At 39.7% G+C, this 22,033-nt stretch overlaps 2 protein-coding genes across 7 annotated transcripts in view; one reads left to right on the forward strand and one right to left on the reverse strand.

Annotated features, from left to right (window-relative positions):
* mcamb (melanoma cell adhesion molecule b) overlaps positions 1-4,759 on the reverse strand; it is a 36,575-nt gene extending 31,816 nt beyond the window's left edge. For 3 of the 5 annotated variants that reach the window (XM_020654981.3, XM_020654973.3, XM_029281135.2), the window contains exon 1: positions 4,574-4,759. In XM_020654981.3, coding sequence (XP_020510637.2) covers positions 4,574-4,637 — 64 coding nt within the window. In that variant the 5' untranslated portion in view covers positions 4,638-4,759. The remainder of the gene's footprint in view (positions 1-4,573) is intronic. The other 2 variants (XM_020654956.3, XM_020654965.3) reach the window with 2 other exon arrangements.
* Positions 4,760-13,729: 8,970 nt separating this feature from the next.
* rnf26 (ring finger protein 26) lies at positions 13,730-17,476 on the forward strand. 2 transcript variants are annotated; one of them, XM_020654014.3, is made up of 2 exons: positions 13,731-14,275; positions 14,345-17,476. In XM_020654014.3, the coding sequence occupies exon 2, from the start codon at positions 14,473-14,475 to the stop codon at positions 15,661-15,663; it is 1,191 nt and encodes a 396-aa protein (XP_020509670.1). In that variant the 5' UTR covers positions 13,731-14,275; positions 14,345-14,472; the 3' UTR covers positions 15,664-17,476. The 2 variants fall into 2 exon arrangements, with proteins under 2 accessions (XP_020509662.1, XP_020509670.1); XM_020654006.3 differs by having other exon boundaries at positions 13,730-17,476.
* Positions 17,477-22,033: the final 4,557 nt, after the last annotated feature.

Here is a 22,033-nt window from a genome sequence, read left to right on the forward strand (position 1 = left end):
GTATAGCATTTCATACATACTTAGATTTATATATACTATGGTGTATTGTATCTAAATGAGAAGTTTTTTCATTTAAAAATGTATGAAGTAGCAGACTCGTACCTGGTACAAATGATACTTGAAATACTTATTTCACTGTCTAACAATCAGGATCTCCCAATGTTTGTAATTCATATTCATATTCATAAGTGTTGGGTTAGAAATCATTCCATGCCATATGTTGCATCACTAAGCCTCAAAATCAGCCATCTTTAAAGATCATTTAAAACCACAGCAGATGATGAAGAAATACTACAGGCGTTATGTAAACAGACACAAGCCTCTCACATACTGCTTCAAAATAAACACCTCAATAATATGCTTTCATATTTCACACATGTAGCGGATAAGTCAACGTGTCTTTTAGACCCTAGGTATTACAGTTTGTCCCTGACAGCAGCAGTGAAACAGTAACTGTGCTTTAACTAAAATAACACCTGATGACAACAGGTCATTAAGCGGTGCCAGTGAACTGATCAGGGTGTGTTTATATTTGTCTTGGAGTTTTGGGTCCCTGGGGGAGTGTGTTTGTCAGGACTGTGCGGGCACCAGGTGTAGGCAGCTGTCTGTCTGATCAGTGGACTTCAAAGGCCTTTTAGCGCAGCGGCTAACAGTCAGAGGAGAGCTTCAGATGCTGTGCTAGCTAAAAATGAGCTCAAACTTTCTGATATGAGTGGATTTACCCTGCGGCTAAATATAGAGCTATACATCAGAGCACACTAAAGCTGTCCAGTGTGTGTTCAGGCGCTTTAATACGGCTCACAGATGAAGTGCCTCGTTGCACATCTGCAGACGAGGCTGATTGTGTTCAGGCTTTCTAGGCTTTACTGGTTCTTATTTAACCAAACTATGATGAAAATTGTTACAACAGTCATTACAATTGGACACTTTTTTTAATCAGGATTTTTATGAAAAGAATGAACAAGAGGAATAAGAATTCAAACTTTCATTGCAGATGTTTTGTCCATTTTAAGAGAACATAAAACAAACAAGAGATTTTTTTTTTTTTTTGGACAAAAATGTCAACCAAAGCGAAGAGTTTTATTTCTTTGTTCTCATAGGCAAAAAGGAAACAACACAGAATATTTACATCCTTCCTTCCTTTTATACAGTAAACAATTGTTCGATCGCTCGCTCTGGAAACAAAAAGTGTTGTTCATAAGATGTCATTCAACGCGGCTTGGCTGCAGATTGTTTCTATGCCTGAGCTACATTATACAAACAATAATTTGCTGCTACACAGCGAACGCTTACAAAATTGCCCCGATGACAACAGCACAAGGTCCTTCGAGCTTTCTCCACCAGAACGGCCCCACACAGCCACTCCATCTCTGCTTTGCTATATTGACCCAGGTAATGGTGATAATGGATGTTATTTCAGCAATAGGAAGATCAAACAGTAAAAGGAACCCTTCTGAAATGTAGAGTGCAAAACCCAAGCCCATTATTCAGTTCAGCAGGGAGATCAAAAAGCTGTTCCCATAAAAACACCTGAAAACAAATGCAGCTCTTGTTGTGCTCTCAGCACTGACACATGCATTGACTAAGGAGTTATGGGTGTGTTTTCCTCTTCTTCTGTTTCCTCACACTGAGACCTACATCAGTGCAAACAATGGTAATGCAAGGTATTCAGGATTTATGCAAGCCCCAAAACTCTTTAGCTCTCAGGATATAGTACTTTATTAATTGCACTTGCTAAATAAACAGAGCCTGGTGTGACTATTCTTGTACAAGAATATAGTGGCACAAGATCCACAAAGTTTGTTGTTTTGATACAGAATACTGAAGAAAAAAAACCTTTTGTTTAATTTTAACAAGTAATTGTCAATTTATTTGATTCTGTCTTTCTTTATAGAGATCAACTTTATTTCCAGTTTCCGCCCAGGGTTAGTATTGTCTGGCCTTTGTACTGTTTCCTCTCCAGGTTTCGCTGAGGATCTCGATTATGTTTCTCTAATCCTAACAAGCGTGATTTCACCAAAACAATGTTGGACATCTTCGGACTAATGTTTCACTGTCACAGCCGAGATCAAACACAGGGATGGACTGCTCCTTTCTGTGTGGTAGACTGGGGAGTCCGTTGCATGGGAACACATAAACAGAGTGCCTGAACATCTCAGGGCTTTATGTCAGGACAGAGATAAGACTCCATTTGCCATGATGAATTTGATCTGTGATAAGTGATTTTTTTTCCTTCATTTGGTTACTGAACCCCCCTGAAGATATTTTATATTCATGCCAAAAGTTGGAGTCTATCCGCTTGTAATGAATAAGGCTAAAGGTGAGAACAGTTACTTCCTACGATTCAAATAACTAATATATAGATTTTTACATATTTGAAAAAAATGTCATTAGTCGGTCAAAAAAGATCCAACAGATCAAGATTCTTGTTCAGTAACAATTTCCAACCTGCTTCACACACAGCTGCTCATATGCATGTAATGAAACAGCCCCAGTCTTGGTTGTGGATGTATGCCGGAAGAGGACTGAATTCAGGGACTTTCATTTCCAGCCTGCTCTGTTGATCCTCTGCCAGATAACTTCAATTTCGTATGAGGCGATCAAGACACAACAATGACGTTTATTGTCTGTGTCCAGCTCACTTCTTCTGAAGAGCAGCAGTTGTTTTGAGCACGAGAAACTGAAGCTCAGTGCACAAGTTGACGACCTTTAAATGAGCGAGGTCTAATGTGGCGGCTCTTTGGCCCCGCTTAATTAGCAGATGTCACAGGAAGTGCACAGTTTGGCCATGTAGAGTCACCCAAATAGGCCGGCAGCATGTGTGTCTTTAATCCCTAGTGTCATCATGTACTAAAGCAAGATATAAAGCGCAGACACAATCATACAAATTTGCGTAGAAATATTGTTGAAAGATTTATCAGTGTTTTTATCAAACTGACTGAAATCCAAGACAGGGCAAATAGCCCAACAGAAATGATCTCATGACAAATTAAATACCTGAATGACATCCTGTGATCAAACTTTTTTTTAAATTACAATAGCCTATGTCAAATGAATGACAGGGTAGATATGGAATGTCGGTGAAGTACATCAGCACCGGCGTGAATACAGCCGGAGAAGAAGAAGCAGAGGAAGTGGACGTGATAAGAGTTCATAGGGTTGGAGGAGATCACAAACAATGGTCATGCTCAAACTTAAACAGGAGGCCAGCACAATACAGGGACAGGAAAGATTCATGTGGTTGAAGACAAACAAAGATAATGAAAGGTAAAGACGTGAAGAGGTCAGGGTCAGAAAAAACAAACACTAAACAAAACGTCCAGTAAGATCTAATCCAGATAGCTGGGAAAGCGTGCCCTTCTCACCCACATAACACCAACTATAACACTCACACGCTGCCTTCTATAAATAAACTTACATCTGCACCTCACCGTGCGCCATCCAGTTTCTCTATTATCGACTATCACAACTGATATGAAACAAAGTAGTCTGATTAAAACAAGATATTGACTGTCAAAGATCTTCCCTTTCTTTCCACATATCTCACTGTAAATGTGGGCATGAGAGCTGTATCTCACTCACTGTGGGAGTGTGTGCATGTCTATCTGTGATACACTGAACAGACAGGAGCTGACAGAAAGCAGACTGAGCTGCTGACTACAACCGGACCTCTGTGCATGTAAGCGGCTAAAAATACATGCAGCAAACTATTCAAGTTAACCATACCTACCATGGAAATTCGCAAAGTGTAGTCATGGGAAATTCAAATAGAAATGTTTCAACAAGCTTGACATGTTTGTTCAGTACATGTACAGCTAAGCAATAATAAGAGTTTACATTCCTCCATTTTTATGCATCACAAACACAACCTCAAAAACAACACACCCACTGTTCTGATTGATTTGAGAATGAGGGGAGAAACTTTTACGTCACAGGAACTTGTTATGGTTATTATTGTACAGCCTATCTTTCTTCAATGAGCCTTTGCTTTTGGTCTGTGCATGGCTACAATGTCTTGACTCAAAAAAGTATACTTTGAAAAGACACTTGATTTAAGAAATTTTAGCATAAACATACAGCCAAGTTACAAAAACACAGGGCTAAAGTGGCTGGATGGTTTACTTCCACTGGTAGACTTTAACCTAAAAGTAATGTAAGCAAAAGAGGGCTGTGCAGTATCACATCATTCCTGTGTGCACAGGAGCTGCACAACCAAGGCGTATAGGTACAGAATATATGCAGGCAACAGAAAACCAGAAACCTCTGAAGTTCCAACATAGTTTCTTGAATAGTTCATTTATCCCACTTTCATGAGGACAAGTGTCATGAACTGTCAAAAAACGTAAGCAAGGTATAATGATGATGCTAGATAAAATCAGTCTGGACTGTTCCCATCACCCATTATGACATTCCTACTTTGATGACAAACATAATCAAACTTTCTTTCTCTTGTTGGATTTCTGGGCGCCTACCTATAAAGACCTTGACATAGAAATAGTCTGTCTATTTCTCATCAACAACTCTTCAAAGTCTGGTGTTGCATGGTGAATGAGTTTGTTCCTCGTGCACTCACCTCCCCAGGTGTGAAAGGTGACAAAAAGTCCGAAGAGCAGGAAGGAAGCGGTCCGTACAGCCATGGTTGAAGGTCTGTACAGCGGTTGTCTGTGCTGAGGTGTGTTTTAATGCGTGTGAGTATAAGTTGAGAGAGTCTGGTCCTCCTGGAAAACTGTGTGAGACAGAAAGAGGGGAGCGGCGGTGCAACGCGCGGAGGCAAATGATGCAGGAGGGGCAGAGACCGGAGGTCCCACGCTGTAAAAAATGTCAGTCTATGCGAATCTGTAGTAGCGCACAGTGGTCTAATGAAACCACATTTTCAAAAACACTTTTTGCTTGAATAACTCGGCCTCCGCTCTTCTTGGCCTTTTCATTGAAATGCATAAACTGACACGAGTTGGAAGAACGAGATTAAATGAATAAAAAAAGTGGACATTTTTTGCAGCGTGCAAAAAAAGGAGGACCTTTTAATGAGCGCAGCAGGAGGGCGGCGGTCTGCTTAGAAATACAGCATGGAGTTACAATTTACAGCTTCTGTGTGTTTCCCAAGACTGAAACCTGATATACCAACAGACAGTAGGCTAAAATGATTTAAGCATTCCTAATAGAATCCATGAATGGATAAAACTATGGCATGAGATGCTACATGGATGTTAATTTGACATGAGTGGGCGGCAGTGGCGTGTACAGACTTTTCGAAGGGCAGGGGCGAAAAGAAGGAGGCTAAATTAACTTGCGGAGAAAGTCACAACTGCTTTGCCTTGGCAAAGGAAGGAATGGATAAACAAATAAAATACAAGCCAATTAAATAAAGAAAGGAGCTTTTGTTAATGATAAGAAACCATTTAATTTATGTATCTATTTATTCATTCATTCATTATTAGAGTCAAGGACTATAGTCTCTGCATATGGGGCCCCTTGCTCTCAGCTTAACTTGCACCTGAAGTCATTATTTAATGCTTTACTTAAATTCTAAAGGCTGTAAAAAGCAATTAAACAGAATGAATTAAAATTAAAGCAGACTAGGAAGAAAAAAAAGAAAGTCAATAAGAAGAAAAAAAAGTCCTTTAGACCACTTTTACTTTCATCATCCTGTAAGAGACACGCGATTACAAACTGTAACACATTGCAACACACTTCCACAAACCTTGCTTCCACACTGAGTAAACTGGCTGTACAGCTGCATTTGTTTAATCTCAGTATGATTTGATCCCATGTGAACTATCTTTCATCTGTTCAGCTGGAAACAGATCAGAGAATGTTGAGACGTGTCATGTACACTGATCTCTGCAACCTTTGCTTCTGGAAAAGACCGTCTGCAGTCTGTGTCTGCCAAGTGGATCACCACTGAGTGTGTGAGCGGCATAGAGCAGGCGATGATACCAAATTCACGACTGCAAAAGAGTCCCAAAAGAAAGCTGTGACATTGGCCAGAACAAATTATGTACTTTATTTAATATTGGTTAGACCAGGACATTTTGTAAAGGCTTCATCATGTTTTAAGAACATTACAGGGGTTTATTTTGCTGTGTTCTCAGCCATTCCTGCTCTATTTTAAGCATATGATTTTTAGATAACTTTTTTCTTTATTTTTATGTCGTGGCAACTAAATAAAAAGGCCGTGAGAGAGCCTAAGGGAACTTCTTTTCCGCGTTTCTCTCAGCCAAACTCTTACACAGGGAATGTGAAATAGCTCTGTGTGAGGCAGAAAAGTCTGGGATGAAATAGGTAAGAGATCCCATGGGATAGTAAACACCCTGATGCCTTTTTCTTAAATAATTAAGAACTTGGCTAATTCACAGTCCCTGTCCTGAAAAAGCCTTGAAAGACATGTTGTTTTCCAGAAATGCAGTCATTACTGTCTTGTGTTCTTGATATCACAACATACTGAGGCTGGCTCATGTTCACATGTCATGTTGCATTTGTACCTGATCTGATCTAACCAGCCACACTTTAAGGTGAGTTGAAGTCTCGGTGGAGTGATATGATATTGTTTAAACATTGGTATATTGACATACACTTGGTCACTCGGACTTGTCTGGATGTTGTTGATAATGTTGCATTAAATTAGTTCACGCAAAAAGTGACACAATTAGTGGTGCCAAAAATGAAAATTGGGCTGGAATAAAAACTATAATACCTATGTATTGGAATCGCTCAATCATTCAGTAAATGTAATCAGAAATATTTTGAGGTGGGTTGTAAAGAAGATATTCAACCATTCGACACACATTTCTAATTCAGTGTACTTGTCTTACAGGTGAAATTGCCTAAACCCCTCCCCCAAACTTCAGTTATCCAATCATACTGTATGCAGCATGAGAGTCAAGTTTGGAGTGTGGTTTTTTGAATATCATATCAAATACACTGGAAAGTGTTTTGAAAGATGAAGCAGACGTGTGTTTTGAATATAAATAAGGTGCCCAGAGTAGATAAAAAAAAAAAGTATCAAAAATAGAGATTAGTTATACAAAAAGTTCACTGGAAAAGACCCTGGTCCCCAGTTGAAGGCCCAAAACGTTTTTATATCCAAGCCAGTTGTAGTGTAGTAGATCTATGAGCTATATAAATGTCATATAAATGAATTAGTGGATTACTTGTTGGTAAAATTGCATGAAATACATAAAAATAATGAGTTGAGGCTGAAGAACTGATACTACAAAGATCATGATCCTATAGGCCTAGATTTGAATAAATTACTCCTAGTCTAGAGACATGGTATACTATTAGGATGAGGTGATTTTGAGTTACATTGTTAGATAATGAGTACTGGCGCTTGCATTTGTGTTTATTTGGCTTTGTTATGTAGTTTTTTGGCTTTTTTTTTACCTGAAAAGATATGTAGTAGTTCGTTTTCATTTCAGGATCTCCTGTTTCCACATGTTCAAAGCAGAAATAAAACAGACAGGCAGGAAGAAAGTGTGACTGCTTTCGAAACATCCTCTGATGACCTGATATCTCTGGTCTGTTTTCCCTGCCATCCTAAAGTCATTACAGGGATCTTCCGGTGGAGATACGAGCTCTGTCGCTCTGTTTGGATGGAAATGTGAGGCTGATGCTGATAACACATAATAACAACTTTCTCTCCCTGCTGTGATGTGGTGTAGATGGGGTCTTTGGTTAAAAAGACAAAAAAATCAACACAACATCCTGAATCCGCATGCTGGATACGGCTTGCACTGAGGGTACAATTGCAATTTTTTTACTCCACACAATGTGCTTTTAACACAAAAGTTGTATGTGTTTCAATTAAGTTATGCTGAAATATCTAATATAAGATTCTATACAGATTATCAGAAAACTGCCAGATTACCTACAGAGGGGCGTTAATACATACTGGATTTATGTAAGTTAAAGAGTGTTGATGAGTTCATTTCCTTTGTAGTTACATATAGGCCTTATGGTTTGTAGCGATAGCAGAGCACTACCCATTTTCAAAACAATGACATTGTTCAGCCACTCAAGGTCAGTAAATCATGACTGTACCTTCATGTCTGCAATGTGACCAGGGCAGGCACAAGTTTCAGCTACTGTACAGTATGTGTCTATAGCCAAGTTTTATAAAAAGATACTCTTTTTTTCCCGGGCCCTCTTAAAATTCCTTGCGGACAAATTGCAGGAATGTCCCCTCTTCACCCTTTATTTAATATGATACATCCTGGACAGGGCATTTGGGAATATAAGGAGGCAATGGTTTTGGGAATGAGACTGAAAAAGGAAAACAGAAGCAGGAAAAGCACCATCCCCTCCCCCACAGAGTTCCCAGGGACTACAAAGTCCTAAACATGACATAAAAGTACGTCCCAAGCCTGGTCACAGGGGGAAACCTCCACCTTTCAAATTAACCCAGTTAATCCCCAATAAAATGTCTGGTCAGTTAGTATTTTAAGGATTGAATTGCAGTAACAGCATTTTCTTCATATGTATGGGGAAATGTACTTGCAGTAGGTTCCTGTAGGCCTACAATAGGCTGTTGTAGGCTCATTTATTCTAACTATTGGACAGAGGAGGGATAGCTTTTTCAGTCTGCTTCCAGACTTTATGCTAAGCTATGCTCACCAGCAGTTAGCTCTATGCTTATCTAATGACTATAAAGGGCAGGAGAATTACATGAAATCAAGTTTGCAATTGAAGAAAAAACATGTAAGGCATAATCAAGTTTCACTGAGTGCCCTGACTCATCAGATAAACGCCATTATCTTAACGGAAATTGTTTGCATTCAACTTTGATCTTTAAAGGTTTCCACTCCTGATGCATTGTTCTGAGTGTCCCTCCATCATCCCTGCATGTGCCGATCCTTTGTGATTGATGACTACGACTTCTGTTTATCTCAGCAGGGCTCACAGTGCGGACAGTGCGGGCTAAGGAAAGTCTGAAGGAAGGAAAGAGAGGAAAAGAAGTCATTCTTTCCGAGCTACTGAGGCCAGACCGGAGAGCTAGTTGTTTTGGGGGACAGTCTACGCGGCATGAGAGAAGGCCATTGTCCGAGCTTCTCCAGAGGATGGGGGGCTTTTGACTGTCCATTGGTATGGAGAGGGGGCTTGGGGGAAGAGTGGGAGAGAAATTTGAATTGCTGCTAAACTACGTCACAGCAACAGGGATTGTGACAAAGAGAGACTTTGATAGCTACATGGGACGAAGAATTAAATAACGCTTCTTCATGGTGATAATATGTGATAGAGGACATTAATCATAATAAATCCACCCACTGGCATGTTTCTTTAGTGTGTCAGCCTGAGAAGATTTCTGTATAAAATGAAGATTAAAGGAAGTAGAATAAAAAGGGTTGATTAAAAGGTTGGATAAAAGGTTAATAGCTTCAGTTAAAAAAAAAACATCCAGTTTCAAATCCAAAATTATATGGTTTTCATTCCCACTTGTCCACTTGACAAATAATCTTCTCTCAGTTTATATGTTGTGATAAATATCAAAAAAGCACTCGGTTCTAGACCTACAAAAAAAGACATTGAAGAGCTGTGTCCATCCCTTGCAATTCTACGTAAAATAAGAAACTGAACTGAATATTTTGGGGGTTTACACACTTTCACAAAAATGTGAAACTTCAACTTGGGTAATGTGAGTGATGGGCAGTCTATGATCTCACTCTATACTTTTTTGTTCAAGACAGATGCAGGATAATGAGTCATGATGCAGGAAGCTGCTACTTCTGCTTCCAGACTCATGAACATCCTGCAGATGCACAGACAAGGTCCTGAGAAGAGCAGGAATGTCCCACTGAGGGACCTCTACAGTCTCAGTCATCCCGTTCATATCTCTCTGATCACATCAGGAAAATCTTCACGATGTCTCTATCTGCATGAGCTTTTTATCCCAATCCTTATTTTCCTGCCTTTGTTCTCTTTTTTCGTCTCTCTCTCTCTCTCTCTCTCTCTCTCTCTCTCTCTCTCTCTCTCTCTCTCTCTCGCTCTCTCGGTGTAGTGGAAGCCACAGGTTTGTGTCAGGGGGTTTTCTGTGGAATGCGGGGTCCTGCCCCGGGTCCCCACCAGTCTGCACTCCAGTGATTTCAACTGTATGGAGTTTGTGTTTTCCCAGGGAAGCACACTGCTCTGCTGCCTACTCCCTCTCTCTAAAACACACACACATTCTGTACTGTAGATGTGTTCTGGCTGTAAATGTATGAGTGCAGTTTACTGACTGGCTGGCAGCCAAAGTCATCATTGACTGAGTTGATCTGAAGTAAACTATGAAAAAAATAAACTATGAAATCTGGGAACATGACATCAGACTCAAGGTCATGGTGGTGATGACAGATTTTCAAGATCATGGGGAAACTGGTCTTTTCTGTTGGGTGGCAGTAGGTCTGTAAGGACTTGGGTTGGGAAGCTGAGGTGCCCTTGGGCAAGGCACTGACACCTAAACAGCCCTGGTGCGCTCCCTGTGTAGCACCCCCACTCTGACATCTCTCCAATAATGCATGTCCACATGTTTAAATCTAAATGCATCTGATCACAGGTTCACACAGGTGACCTGGGGGAGTTGTTTCTTCTTCTCAGACTCCGATTTGATTTTATGAACGATACGTGTTATCCATAGTAAGGCGCTAGCTGACAGGATTGATAGGTAGGCGTGATGTAATATTTTGTCAGGAAGGTTAAAAACCCGCCTCAGCTCCAGCTCTCAGTCTGTCGTTAAGTTGACTGAAAGTTAGGCGGAAACAGCCTTTCCAGCATTGCGGCTGCTGCCGTAACAGTAGACTGACGTCACTCAGGCCTCATCAATTAATATTTACAGTCTATGGTTCTACTGTACAAATTATAGTGATGGTTTTTGAAAGGTGAGTCCTCTTTATACAAAACGGTAAAAATTAACATTGTAGACACTGTTGCTGTTATATTATACTGTCAAAAAACAAAGATACTGTATGACAGGAAATCTGCTATTCCTGAACTAATGATACTTCATAAGTGGACAGAAAAATGTAACATCTTAATCATTATTAAAAAATGTTCTCTTGCCAAGAGTACAGTGAGTAAATTATATTACACCCCTATCAGTGCTGTATATATACAATTAACAGCTGGTTATCTGAGCTTAGCACTTAAGACTTCAATAAGGTATATTGGCTGTCTACGCTCTTTCCTATCGTAATATAATATGACCTTTAAAGGTCATGAATTACAAATTCAAGTTTCCTTTTTCTGGTTAGCTGTATGACTGACTATTTCTTTGAGAGACCAGTAATTTCCTTGAGTCCCCATTGGTTGTCTGCATTAGAAAAATGAATCAACTCACATGTGAGTGCACCACTAGTTTAATTTAACAACCCTTGAAATTGACACAGAGCGTTAAAGAGTGGTTTCTGGGGAGTGGCAGGGACAAAGAGATGGGAGGGTAGGTCAAATTTTGCATTGCTTTAAAGGGTGGAAATGACCCAGCGGGTGAGAGGTCCAATTGCTGCAAAATTGGTCATCCAAGGCCCCTCGGCTGCTTGTAGGAAACACGTCATGGGGTTTGTTTGTCCTTTTGTCTCTGTTTCATCCTGTGCAAGCATCTCTTGTTTCCAACGGTGGTCACACTGTGTGATTTCCCATGGGGGCATTTAATTTTGAGAATGTTTGTTAACTTTGACTTGACAACTTTGAGGATCAGCTTCTAGGTCTTAGTTCAAGATGGATTTCCCATTTTGTTAACACTGGCTGATTTTGTAACCAATCTTTGTATTAGCTGGAATGGGCCTCTCAGTTTGCTGCTACCCAGTTGTGGATTATATGTGCCAAAAAAAGAGTAAATAGGAAACTTTTATCTATGTTCTTTCATTCCCACTTGTAAAATGTTGCTAGAGTTCACAGTGTAAAATTGACAGCAAAGAATAAAGAGACATCAAAGCTACTCATCTTGCATCCTATACATAAGCAATTGATAAACAATAGACACAATTATGTATTATGTATCATTTAGAGAGGAAAGATTTGGTTTGAAACACAAGAAGCTGACTACTGGCCTGCTAAACTACCAGAGGGATGGTTAACTACCATAAAAGGAGCCGGTCTAGACCCTCCCTGCCAAGAGACCAAGTAATGCACAATACCTTTTATAGCTTCTTGCAATGCGCCTATGTATTCCTGTTGTATCATTAAATGCTTAAACAAATGCTGTTGTCCAGTGTCCAAAGGTTCAGAGCAGGATTTCCCATGATCTTATCAGACATAGTTTCCTTTAGCGAAAAAAAAAAAAGAAGTTCAGTGTTGAGCAGCTCAGATGGGGAGGATGAAGTACAAGGCAAGGAAGGAAATACTCCTGATCTTGCTCAGGATTGCAATGACTCTGTATTTCATTGTTGCGTATATGGCTGAGGTAATGGGAGAGTATGGCTCTGTGTTAATGTAGATGGAATGAGCTCTGGAAATACTAAAAATCTGGGGATGCATTAAAGGTCAGAATGGTGTAATTGAACGCAATCTTGGTCAATTTTCTATTTCTCTCTAACACACACACATGGACTGCATACTCACACGCACAAACCCACAAACATATAAAAGTTTCTAAAGTCGTTTTCACATAAACATAATTTCAAGAGGACTGCTCTGGATATTCTCCTGACCTGGCTGTTGACATAAGCACCTCACAGAAGGAGACTATACCTTTCAGACTCACGGGGATAATCTCCTGAGGTAAGAGGTGACATAAAAAAAAAAAACTCGGAAGTAGAGGAAAAAGCAACGGAGTCCACTTTACGATGCTATAATGACAATATTTGCCTTCATATCAATGCTACGTGTAGTTCAACAGAATCACACTATCAACAAAAGAGCGGAAAACAACATACTGACAAACAGAAAAAATTATGCAGCTGTTTAATTACGTGTAGAGATCGTAGCTGTCACATGCATTAAACTCTATGCACCGTGCAGCAGTCACAGTATAGAAATGTCACCGGCCTCTCAGATTTACTCGAATTCTATAAATAATATCCTGCTGCATTATCACATCAGCTCAATCGGACTTGCTGTGGAAAAAAAAATAGGGGTCTGACAGGTGAAATTCCGGGTGAAGTCTGAATGAAAAATGTGCCGTTCACACATACAGCTCCTATACTCCAAATGTTTTTCACAAGTTTTCTGCAAGTGTGAAAGCCCTATAAGAAACAAATAAAAGTTTTCTTTATAACTCTTATCTATTTATTTTGGAAACAAGTCTGCAAATAATTAAATCTAAATTTCAAAACCCTTCAGACTAAAACATTTCAAATAAATCAGTGACATAATTGATTATAATAAAAAAATGTGGCAGGATAGAAAGAAAGAGTAAAGGATATACATAATTGTAATTTCATCATTTTCTTATATGTTTGGACTGTTTTAGTTTCCTAATTTTCTTTAAATTTCTTCAAGAAATAAGCAACTCGTAAAAAATACAACATATAAAAGAGTAAAAAGTAAGTAAAATGAGATTTTGAATAAATAATTGAATAATACTTAAAAATTAAGGATTTTATCACAACATTTGCAGAGTTAGACGATTAAATAATTAAATAATTATAAGACAACAAAATATTTTGATTTTGACCATCATGACTGTTAAATTTAATCATTTTAAACATTTAAATTAAACATCAGAACTTTTAACTTAGTATTGTAAATGTTTCAATACTATCTTATTTTAAAAAAATAAATATTAATTACATTTATTTTTAATGGTACTTATGTTGCAATGTTGCGTTTCTTTAATTTATAAAATGTTTACTTTTTGTTTCAAGTCTTTTATTTTGACGTGTTTGTGATGTCACCGGAAGCTGAGCTGATACGACCAAAACAAATATGGCGACTAAAATGACGCTTTACGATGCAAAACATGCCCGGACAGTGTTTGTACTCGTCTTGGGTGGTTTCACGTGTTGATTTAATGGGCATACGTCATCTATGAAGCCTAACAAACTCATCAAATGTTTACTGGGTGAGTTTTGAACGGGTAGCCCGAGACGAAACCCGGAAAATGAACGGAAGTGTCCGCCTCTGGTTTGAACCTAAACATCCGCCTCTGTAACGCGTGTGTTTACTATCATAGCTCGTCGTCTCAGCAAGAACAATAGTCAGAAAATATGTTCAAAAACTTAATCGAAACGAGGATTATTGTCACGCTACTGGTCCGCCTTACACAAAGGACAAATTAAGGACTCGGACAACATGTAGTCGACATTAAACTTCTTCTCACTATGAAACAATAGGACATGGACCTGGAAACCACCTGAAAGCGTGAAGAGTAAGCCTTTAACATCGACAATTTCAGAAAACATTACCATGGGTTTGGTAAATTTCTTTATCTCAACAGTAGGAAAATGCCTGGACGCCGTCTGTTTACTGCTGGACCTGAATTTCCTCATCGTCCACAGTGTGGTGAGGACCATCCTGGCTGTGATCTCCTTTATAACCAGCCTGCCCACCCTCCTCCTCAACGTCATGCTGGAGGTGGGGAACTTCATCGTGTTTTGCTCGATGTCCACGGCAGAGGCGACGTCAAACGTAGCCCACGGGGCGGTCGCCATCCTGGGGAGGTTGCTGCTCGCTCTGGAGGGGCTGCTGGAGAGCCTGAAGATGGTGGGTTACCTGTCCGTGCACGTGCTGCTTCGTGGGAAGGAGCACCTGTGCCGAGGTCTTCTGTCATTGCTTGAGGGCTGTGGCATCGCCGCCAGCCTCGTGGTCTATTTCGCCAACACGGTGGTCAACTTTGCACTCATAACGGCCCAGAATATTTACCTGGCAGCTGTCAGCGTGTGGCAGACAGTCTCCAGTCCGCTGCAGAAGGTGCTGGAGCTCACGCTGACCTCCTTCACCTTTCTTTACAGCAGCCTGGTTGGAACTTCGGCGTTCCTGTGGTCACCCTGTAAGCTGGTGTTGGACTTCTTGGTTTCACTTGTACACATATTTGTCAGCATCTTTATATTGAACATCTATGGCCTCCTGCTCACTGTCTCTATTGCCCTGACTACCACTATCTACCTGAACCCTGAGCTGACCCGGGAGGCTGCTGTGCGAATCATAGATTACATCAACTCTTTTCCTGCCTTGCACAGACTTTTACTAACTCTCCGAAATCTTACTTCAACCTTGCAAAATGCTCCGCATGTTTTACGCAGTGCCATGCAGCGCCTGCCAAGGATGCTCAATCACCTCTGCATGTTAGAGAGAGGACTCTGGCAGCAGTTATCTCGACTCAGCAGCCGGCTCAGTCTGGCTCTGAGGACTCAGCTCCACAGGGACAACAACAACAGAGAACGAGGAGATGGAGACCCCGCAGAGGAGAGGCGGGACCCACCAGATGGGAGAGCAGGAGATGGAGTCCATCAGGAGCTGCTGGATAATGTTTTCCCCTCCTCAAGCACCGACAGACCACTGAAGAAGCAGTCATCTCCAGGCAAGGAGAGCAAAGCGCTGCCTGCTGAGAATCTGCTGACTCTGCTAAAGGAGCAGGAGGACAGGAAGAAGTGTGTTATCTGTCAGGACTGTACCAAGACTGTGGTTCTGCTGCCATGTAGGCACCTCTGCTTGTGCAGAGATTGTACGGACATCCTGCTGAGGCAGCCCATCTATCAACAGAACTGCCCGCTCTGTCGGCACATGATCCTCAACACCATGGATGTTTATCTATGAAGGCCTGACAGAAGAGGATCTTTTCATGACTGACTAAATGCTACAACCAATCTTTAATCTTACACCACTGAAACGATGCTGTATGAGCTATGTTTTTATCTGGTTGCTTTGAAGGTCTGGTACATTTTTCTTGATAAAACCAAAAGTATCAACGCCTTAGTCCCTCTTAATGCTTTCCTGGCTCAGCTACAAGCTTCTTTATTTTCACTGAATTTATAAAACTTTAAAAACAGTTCTGGAGCTGGGCTCTGTAGTTTCATCACTTAGTTACATAAGCAATAAATGTTCTCAAACAGTTGTAATCAGGCTCAGAATACACAGGCTAGACTGGTTTAAAAAGGGTATTTTTATTGTTGGTTCTGTATTTGTTTAGGTTTATTGCTTTAAAACTGGAGAATATCATCAGATTGTTCTTACGAGATGAGGCTTCAGATCTGTGCAACTTTTTGTAAACAGAAAATAAATGCAGAAGATAACACAACCCAATTCCATACTGTAGTATGTTCTAACTGTATGCAGTAAGTACTACAGGTAAATTCTGTTCTTTCTAAATAGTCTTCTTACAGTTTGTTTACAAGAAATCAACATAAACTGTTTCAACTTGTGGGAAATAGTAAAACAGAAATATGAACAGTCAAATAGAATTACAATTATAAAATGCCACAGCTAAATAATGAGTCAGAAAAAGTTAAAAAAAACATTACATTGCCACTCAGTTATTTCTTCTGCATTGCATTGTGGGATAACAGTTCCAAATAGTTGTTAGCGAGCCTTTATTTGTGGAAACTTTTCTTGCGGTTTTGGGTCACCTTTGTTGAAATGTTCCAGTATTGATATGTTCAGTCTCAGGTCTCGTAGCCATGGTAACCCGTCAGCGCTCCCCCTGATGCTGAAATGTTTACCGCCGCTCATGTCTTAAGATGTTGCTGTTATTGAGCCAAGTTGCAGAGTAACGAAACTTGCACTGCTGTATGTATGAATGCTGTGTGTATTTTTTCAATGAATGCTTTTTGGAATAATACATTTATAAAAGATGGCTACTTTTTTACAGAAAAAAAGTAAAGAGTTAAGAGAGGTTTGGTGTGTTTTCTGAAAGAGATTCATAACTTTCCAGTCAGATATGTTGAACTCCAGCTTTGTTTCAGACTAAAGTTCTATAGATAGAGCTCCAGTCTCTCTACAGGCATATTGCAATCACACCCAACATGTAATCTATAGAAGGTTTTATCTTTCCTCTGTCATTGTAATAAAACACATTTCTGCTATCTAAAAGGACCATAAACTGACAAGGCCTCAACAGCATCATCTTTGTTTCTCTTTTCTTGCTTTTAAAGCCAGACTGTTTTTGGCCACTGTTCAAGGTTTACAGAGCATTATTGTGATAAGATTGAACACTTTGTTAAGGTTGTGGGTGGTGTGATGTTAGATCTGTTGATTGCCCTAATTTGCTTTTAAAAAGTGAATATATGTTTTTTTGATTTGAAGAAATTCGATTTCTGCCGTTTGTGTGAGTGGAGCTACATCCTGACATTCTTTTCCATACAGCATCAGTCAGATGTCTTGAAAGTTGTTTCAATGTCAAATCTATAAAACTGTAAATAATTCCGAGGGACCAGACCTCTCCATAACTAAATGATAGCAGTTGAATGCAAACAGCCCACATGACCTTTATCTGTTTTTACTTGCAGGTTGTACCACAAAGTGTGAGACTGTGATTTGAAGACTTGATTGTTATTTTTTTTTTTTTTAATGCTTTGGCTGCCATGTAAATGGCAAGTATTGTGTTGATAATAAAACAAAGACTTAAACTGTCTAGATGTTGTCACAAACTCACAGAGAAGACACATGGAGAATACCAAATTCTATAGTCCAGTCACGTTTGTATTTGTTGGAAAAACTTATTACCGCAGCAGAACATAGTTCGTTTGTGGCTTTTAGGCTCTGATCGTGTCACTACTAGCAGTTTTGTTGTACATGCAGAAATTTGAAGAGTGATGGGATGATATCTTAACCCCCCCCCCACAGTCAGAGCCTACATGAGTGCTGTACTGGACTACAGGTCAAAGCTGACGATGAAGGAGCAGATGAAGAGACCAGAAATCTTGCAGCTTAAATACACTGCAATTGGTTGGAGATGTTGTCAGGTGATAGTGGGTAAGGATGATGGGTGTTCATTTAGTGATCCCTGATTTTTTTTTTTAGGGCTGTAACAAAGAAGCTTCTGATTAATGTAGTGATGCAACTGAATCAATTGAGTGCAGAATATCAGCAGTTAAAATAATCTCCATAACAAGTTCAATACACTGATGGCGTTGTCTTAAAGTCCTACAATTTTGTTAAGCAGTATATAATCTAGATATATCCAGTGTACTCACATAATAAGAAATCTAAAATATATTTCAGATTGAGAAACTAGAAAAATATTTTAAAATGTACTGAATTACTCTGTACGAAAAAAATTAAAGAGCAACTTCACCCAGAATTTGAATACCAAGTTTCAACAGTTCTCTCATCTCGCCCTTTTTCTGGTACACAAAATACCTGGAAAATGTTACTGTTGTTTGTCTAAAGCATTAGAGATGCCTTCAGGTACAGCTCAGAAATAGTTGCAAGCAAGAGAAAAACATCACACACAGCCCTTTTTTGTGGAAATTAAAAAACAAAAACAAATCCAATTTATGACCACTGAACTCCATTTAGCTGCATCAGTTTAAGTCCTGATATTGTTCATGCCCCGTTGTCACACTTTCATGGCCACTTGAACAGAACAGAGTTATAATTAAGGTTGCCTCCTCTGACAAGTCAAAAAGGCTGCTGTGATTAAAGCACGTTGGCAGGAAGTAAATCACACTGCACAACCGGATATCCATTTTACATCCATTCACACATAGTTTATTCTTAACTCTTATCTTTTTCCAAATCAGGTTCAAATTATGTCACGGTCAGTTCTGAACATTCACACAGCCCTCAGTGTGTCCCAGGGCTTTCACATGTAGAGATTTTCATTAGTAGTATACAGTAGGAAGTGTGTCTCTGGGGGTTTGAAACATGAGATTACAGATTCCTTTTTACATGAATGCACTGAGACAGGATTCAATGTTTATGTCTTACATCTGTGAGGATAAAGGGGGTTGTTTGGGGGCTGCAGAGTCAGAAGAAGGAGGCCCCTAATGGCCTAATGGGACCACTTCCACCAATGTAAGACCATTCACAAGGGCTTTGTGGTTTTCAGATTTATTTGTGTTCCCAATGTTTCGCTAAAAATATCTGCAGATCAAGACTTTGTATCTGCTAAAAAAAGAAAGAAAAAAAGAATGCACTCAATGACATCTCAGTGCATCGTAGTGCATGTTCTTGCAGTGGTAGTCTGATTTGGAAACTTGGCAAAGAACCTTAAAGTATGAGGGATGCAACAGGAGAAAGGAAATAGATTTTTATATCTAAAAGGCGTGTGCAAATTTTCTACTGGAAGACAAAAAAGACAAAAAACACTCATGATGGGCGTTCTCTGCCTCAACACAGTTTATGTATTAGTTGTAAATAAGGATGGTGTTAACAGAGGAGAGGAAGTATGAAGTCAGGGGAAGAGCAGGGAGGAGTAAACCAAATGGAGCTTTATACCCTGGGGATTTGGTCTCTTTCTTTTGGCCCCCCCTGGTATTGGCCCGGGAGCAGTGTGGGAAAATGTCAGACTCTAGTGCACCCTTCCCTCCCTCTATTTTTATTTTTTATGATCACTATCAGCATCCTGCAGAAATCAGAATTCTCCATCATCTATACAGTTTGTATTTCAATCTTAGTCTCTTCATCAATAAGAACAAGACGGGCTCAAGCCCACATGTATGCTGCTAAAAAGTCAAATATATTGGCTGATATTGGCTAGCATACCAGGAGGTGGCATGACCCTCATATGATGCAAATACATACACAAGAAAGATAAAAAACATACAAGAACAGTCACTGAATGTAAATGACGAACAACGATGTGACTGTAATGTGTCGGGACAGGCAGCTCATTAGCCCTGGCATTCACCCAGACCTGACTCCACTGTGATGAAGGGGTTTGTTGTGATACATCCAGATAATAACCTTGAATAAAGGCAGTGCATGATGGGTGGGCTTTGCAGCTATTAAAGTGGGGGCTCCTGAAGGAAACTGGATGATAACCATCAGGGTTAGGGTCACAGGACTCATCATGAGTCACCCCCATTCCACTTAACCTTTTACCTTCAGCCTGAAAAGTGCCACTGTTCCTACACAAAAACATCGATGGCAAGAGAGAGGTCTCAAAAATGTGTAATATAAATGTCCTGCTAGTGACTTAAATGTGCATTTTGGTACTATGATCCAAATAAAGGTGGAATAAAGACTAAATGTTGTTGTAGATGATTATGATGACATAGTAACTAAATTAATATAAGCTTTGTAAGTGAGGAGAATCATTTTAAATTGTAGGCTATTCTAGATTTTATCAGGAGCCAGGGCAGAGAAGCTCATATAGGTTAAATTAGATTAAAATGACCCCTCTGATGAAGCATTTTTTTCCAACACAAAAAGGAATTTGGCCACATAATTTTCAATGTTTTATAATTAATGCCATAATTCATCAGTTAATAAGGGTTTATAGAGTTTCAAAATCACAATTTGAATTGTGTGCTAATCATCTCTTACAAGAAGGTAGTCTATATAGTTTCAGATAGCTTATGGATTTGAAAGACAACACTTAAGCTTCTTTTGTCGCCAGTAAATTCTGTTTAAGGTAGAAGTTAATGTAAGTGCCCCTTTTCTCACATCTGTACAGACTACACTTTTGATGAAGTCACGACATGTACGGACTGTTGAGTCAGCGGATTCTACTATCAGTTCTGTACAGATAGTATGAAACACAGAGGTGTTACTGACTCTCTTTGATCAGATGAGGAGTGTTTGAGTGGCTGAACTGTGAAACAACACTGCCCCCTGCTGGACATTTTACAACTTCAAAATACTGCTGAACCTTCTTTGATTAGAGTAATGCAAAATCCTTTATTTCAGGTATTCAGGAGATTATGGTGCTCTGAGAAGATGTGCTCAATAAGACAACTTTTCATTTGGATGTGATTGGGGATTTTGTCATTGTTTAAAGATGAAAGATAAAATTACCGTTATGTGTAATCATGAGTACATTTTGAATGACCTTTTATGGCTTGTTATGATCAAGCAGTATACTTGTTGTATTGAGGCATAGGGAGTGAGATGGTCAGGGTTGTGCTAATAAAATGTGTCAGTCATTCAGCCAATCAGAGGTGGAATATGAGTAAGACTTACTTAGTAAGCCACTTACTGGAGACATACGCATTTGTCTTGCACAGTTGATTTTGGTTGGAAATATTGATATATATATACATACAGTTGCAAGAAGTATGTGAACCCTTTGGAATTTCCTAGTTTTCTGCATAAATTGGCCATAAAATGTGTTCTGAACGTCATCTAAGTCACAACAATAGACAAACACAGGCTGCTTAAACTAATACCACACAAACAATTATATGTTTTCATTGAACACAACATGTCAACATTCACAGTGCAGGGTGGAAAAAGTATGTGAACCCTTGGATTTAATAAATGGTTGACCCTCCTTTGGCAGCAATAACCTCAACCAAACGTTTCCTGTAGTTGCAGATCAGACCTGCACAACTGTCAGCAGGAATTTTGGACCATTCCTCTTTACAAAACTTCTTCAGTTCAGCAATATTCTTGGGATGTCTGGTGTGAATCGCTCTCTTGAGGTCATGCCACAGCATATCTATCGGGTTGAGGTTCTGTTGAAGCCATTCTGTTGTTGATTTACTTCTGTGCTTTGGGTCGTCGTCCTGTTGCATCACCCATCTTCTGTTGAGCTTCAATTGGTGGACAGATGGCCTTCAGTTTTCTTGTAAAATGTCTTGATAAACTTGGGGACTAATTTTTCCGTCGATGATAGCAATCTGTCCAGGCCCTGATGCAGCAAAGCAGACCCAAACCATGATCCCCCCTCCACCATACTTCACAGTTGGGATGAGGTTTTGATGTTGGTGTGCTGTGCCTTTTTTTTGTGTGTTCCTTCAAAACAACTCAAGTTTTGTTTCATCTGTCCACAGGATGCTTTGCCAGTAGTGCTGTGGAACATCCAGGTGCTCTTTTGCAAACTTCAAACCTGCAGCAATGTTTTTTTTAGACAGCAGTGGCTTTCTCCATGGTGTCCTCACCATGAACGCCATGTTTAGTGTTTTACGTATCGTAGATTCGTCAACAGAGATGTTAGCATGTGCCAGAGATTTGTGTAAGTCTTTAGCTGACACTCTAGGATTCTTCTTCACCTCATTGAGCATTCTGCGCTGTGCTCTTGCAG

Source organism: Labrus bergylta, chromosome 11 (assembly GCF_963930695.1).
Source record: "Labrus bergylta chromosome 11, fLabBer1.1, whole genome shotgun sequence".
NCBI lineage: Eukaryota > Metazoa > Chordata > Actinopteri > Labriformes > Labridae > Labrus > Labrus bergylta.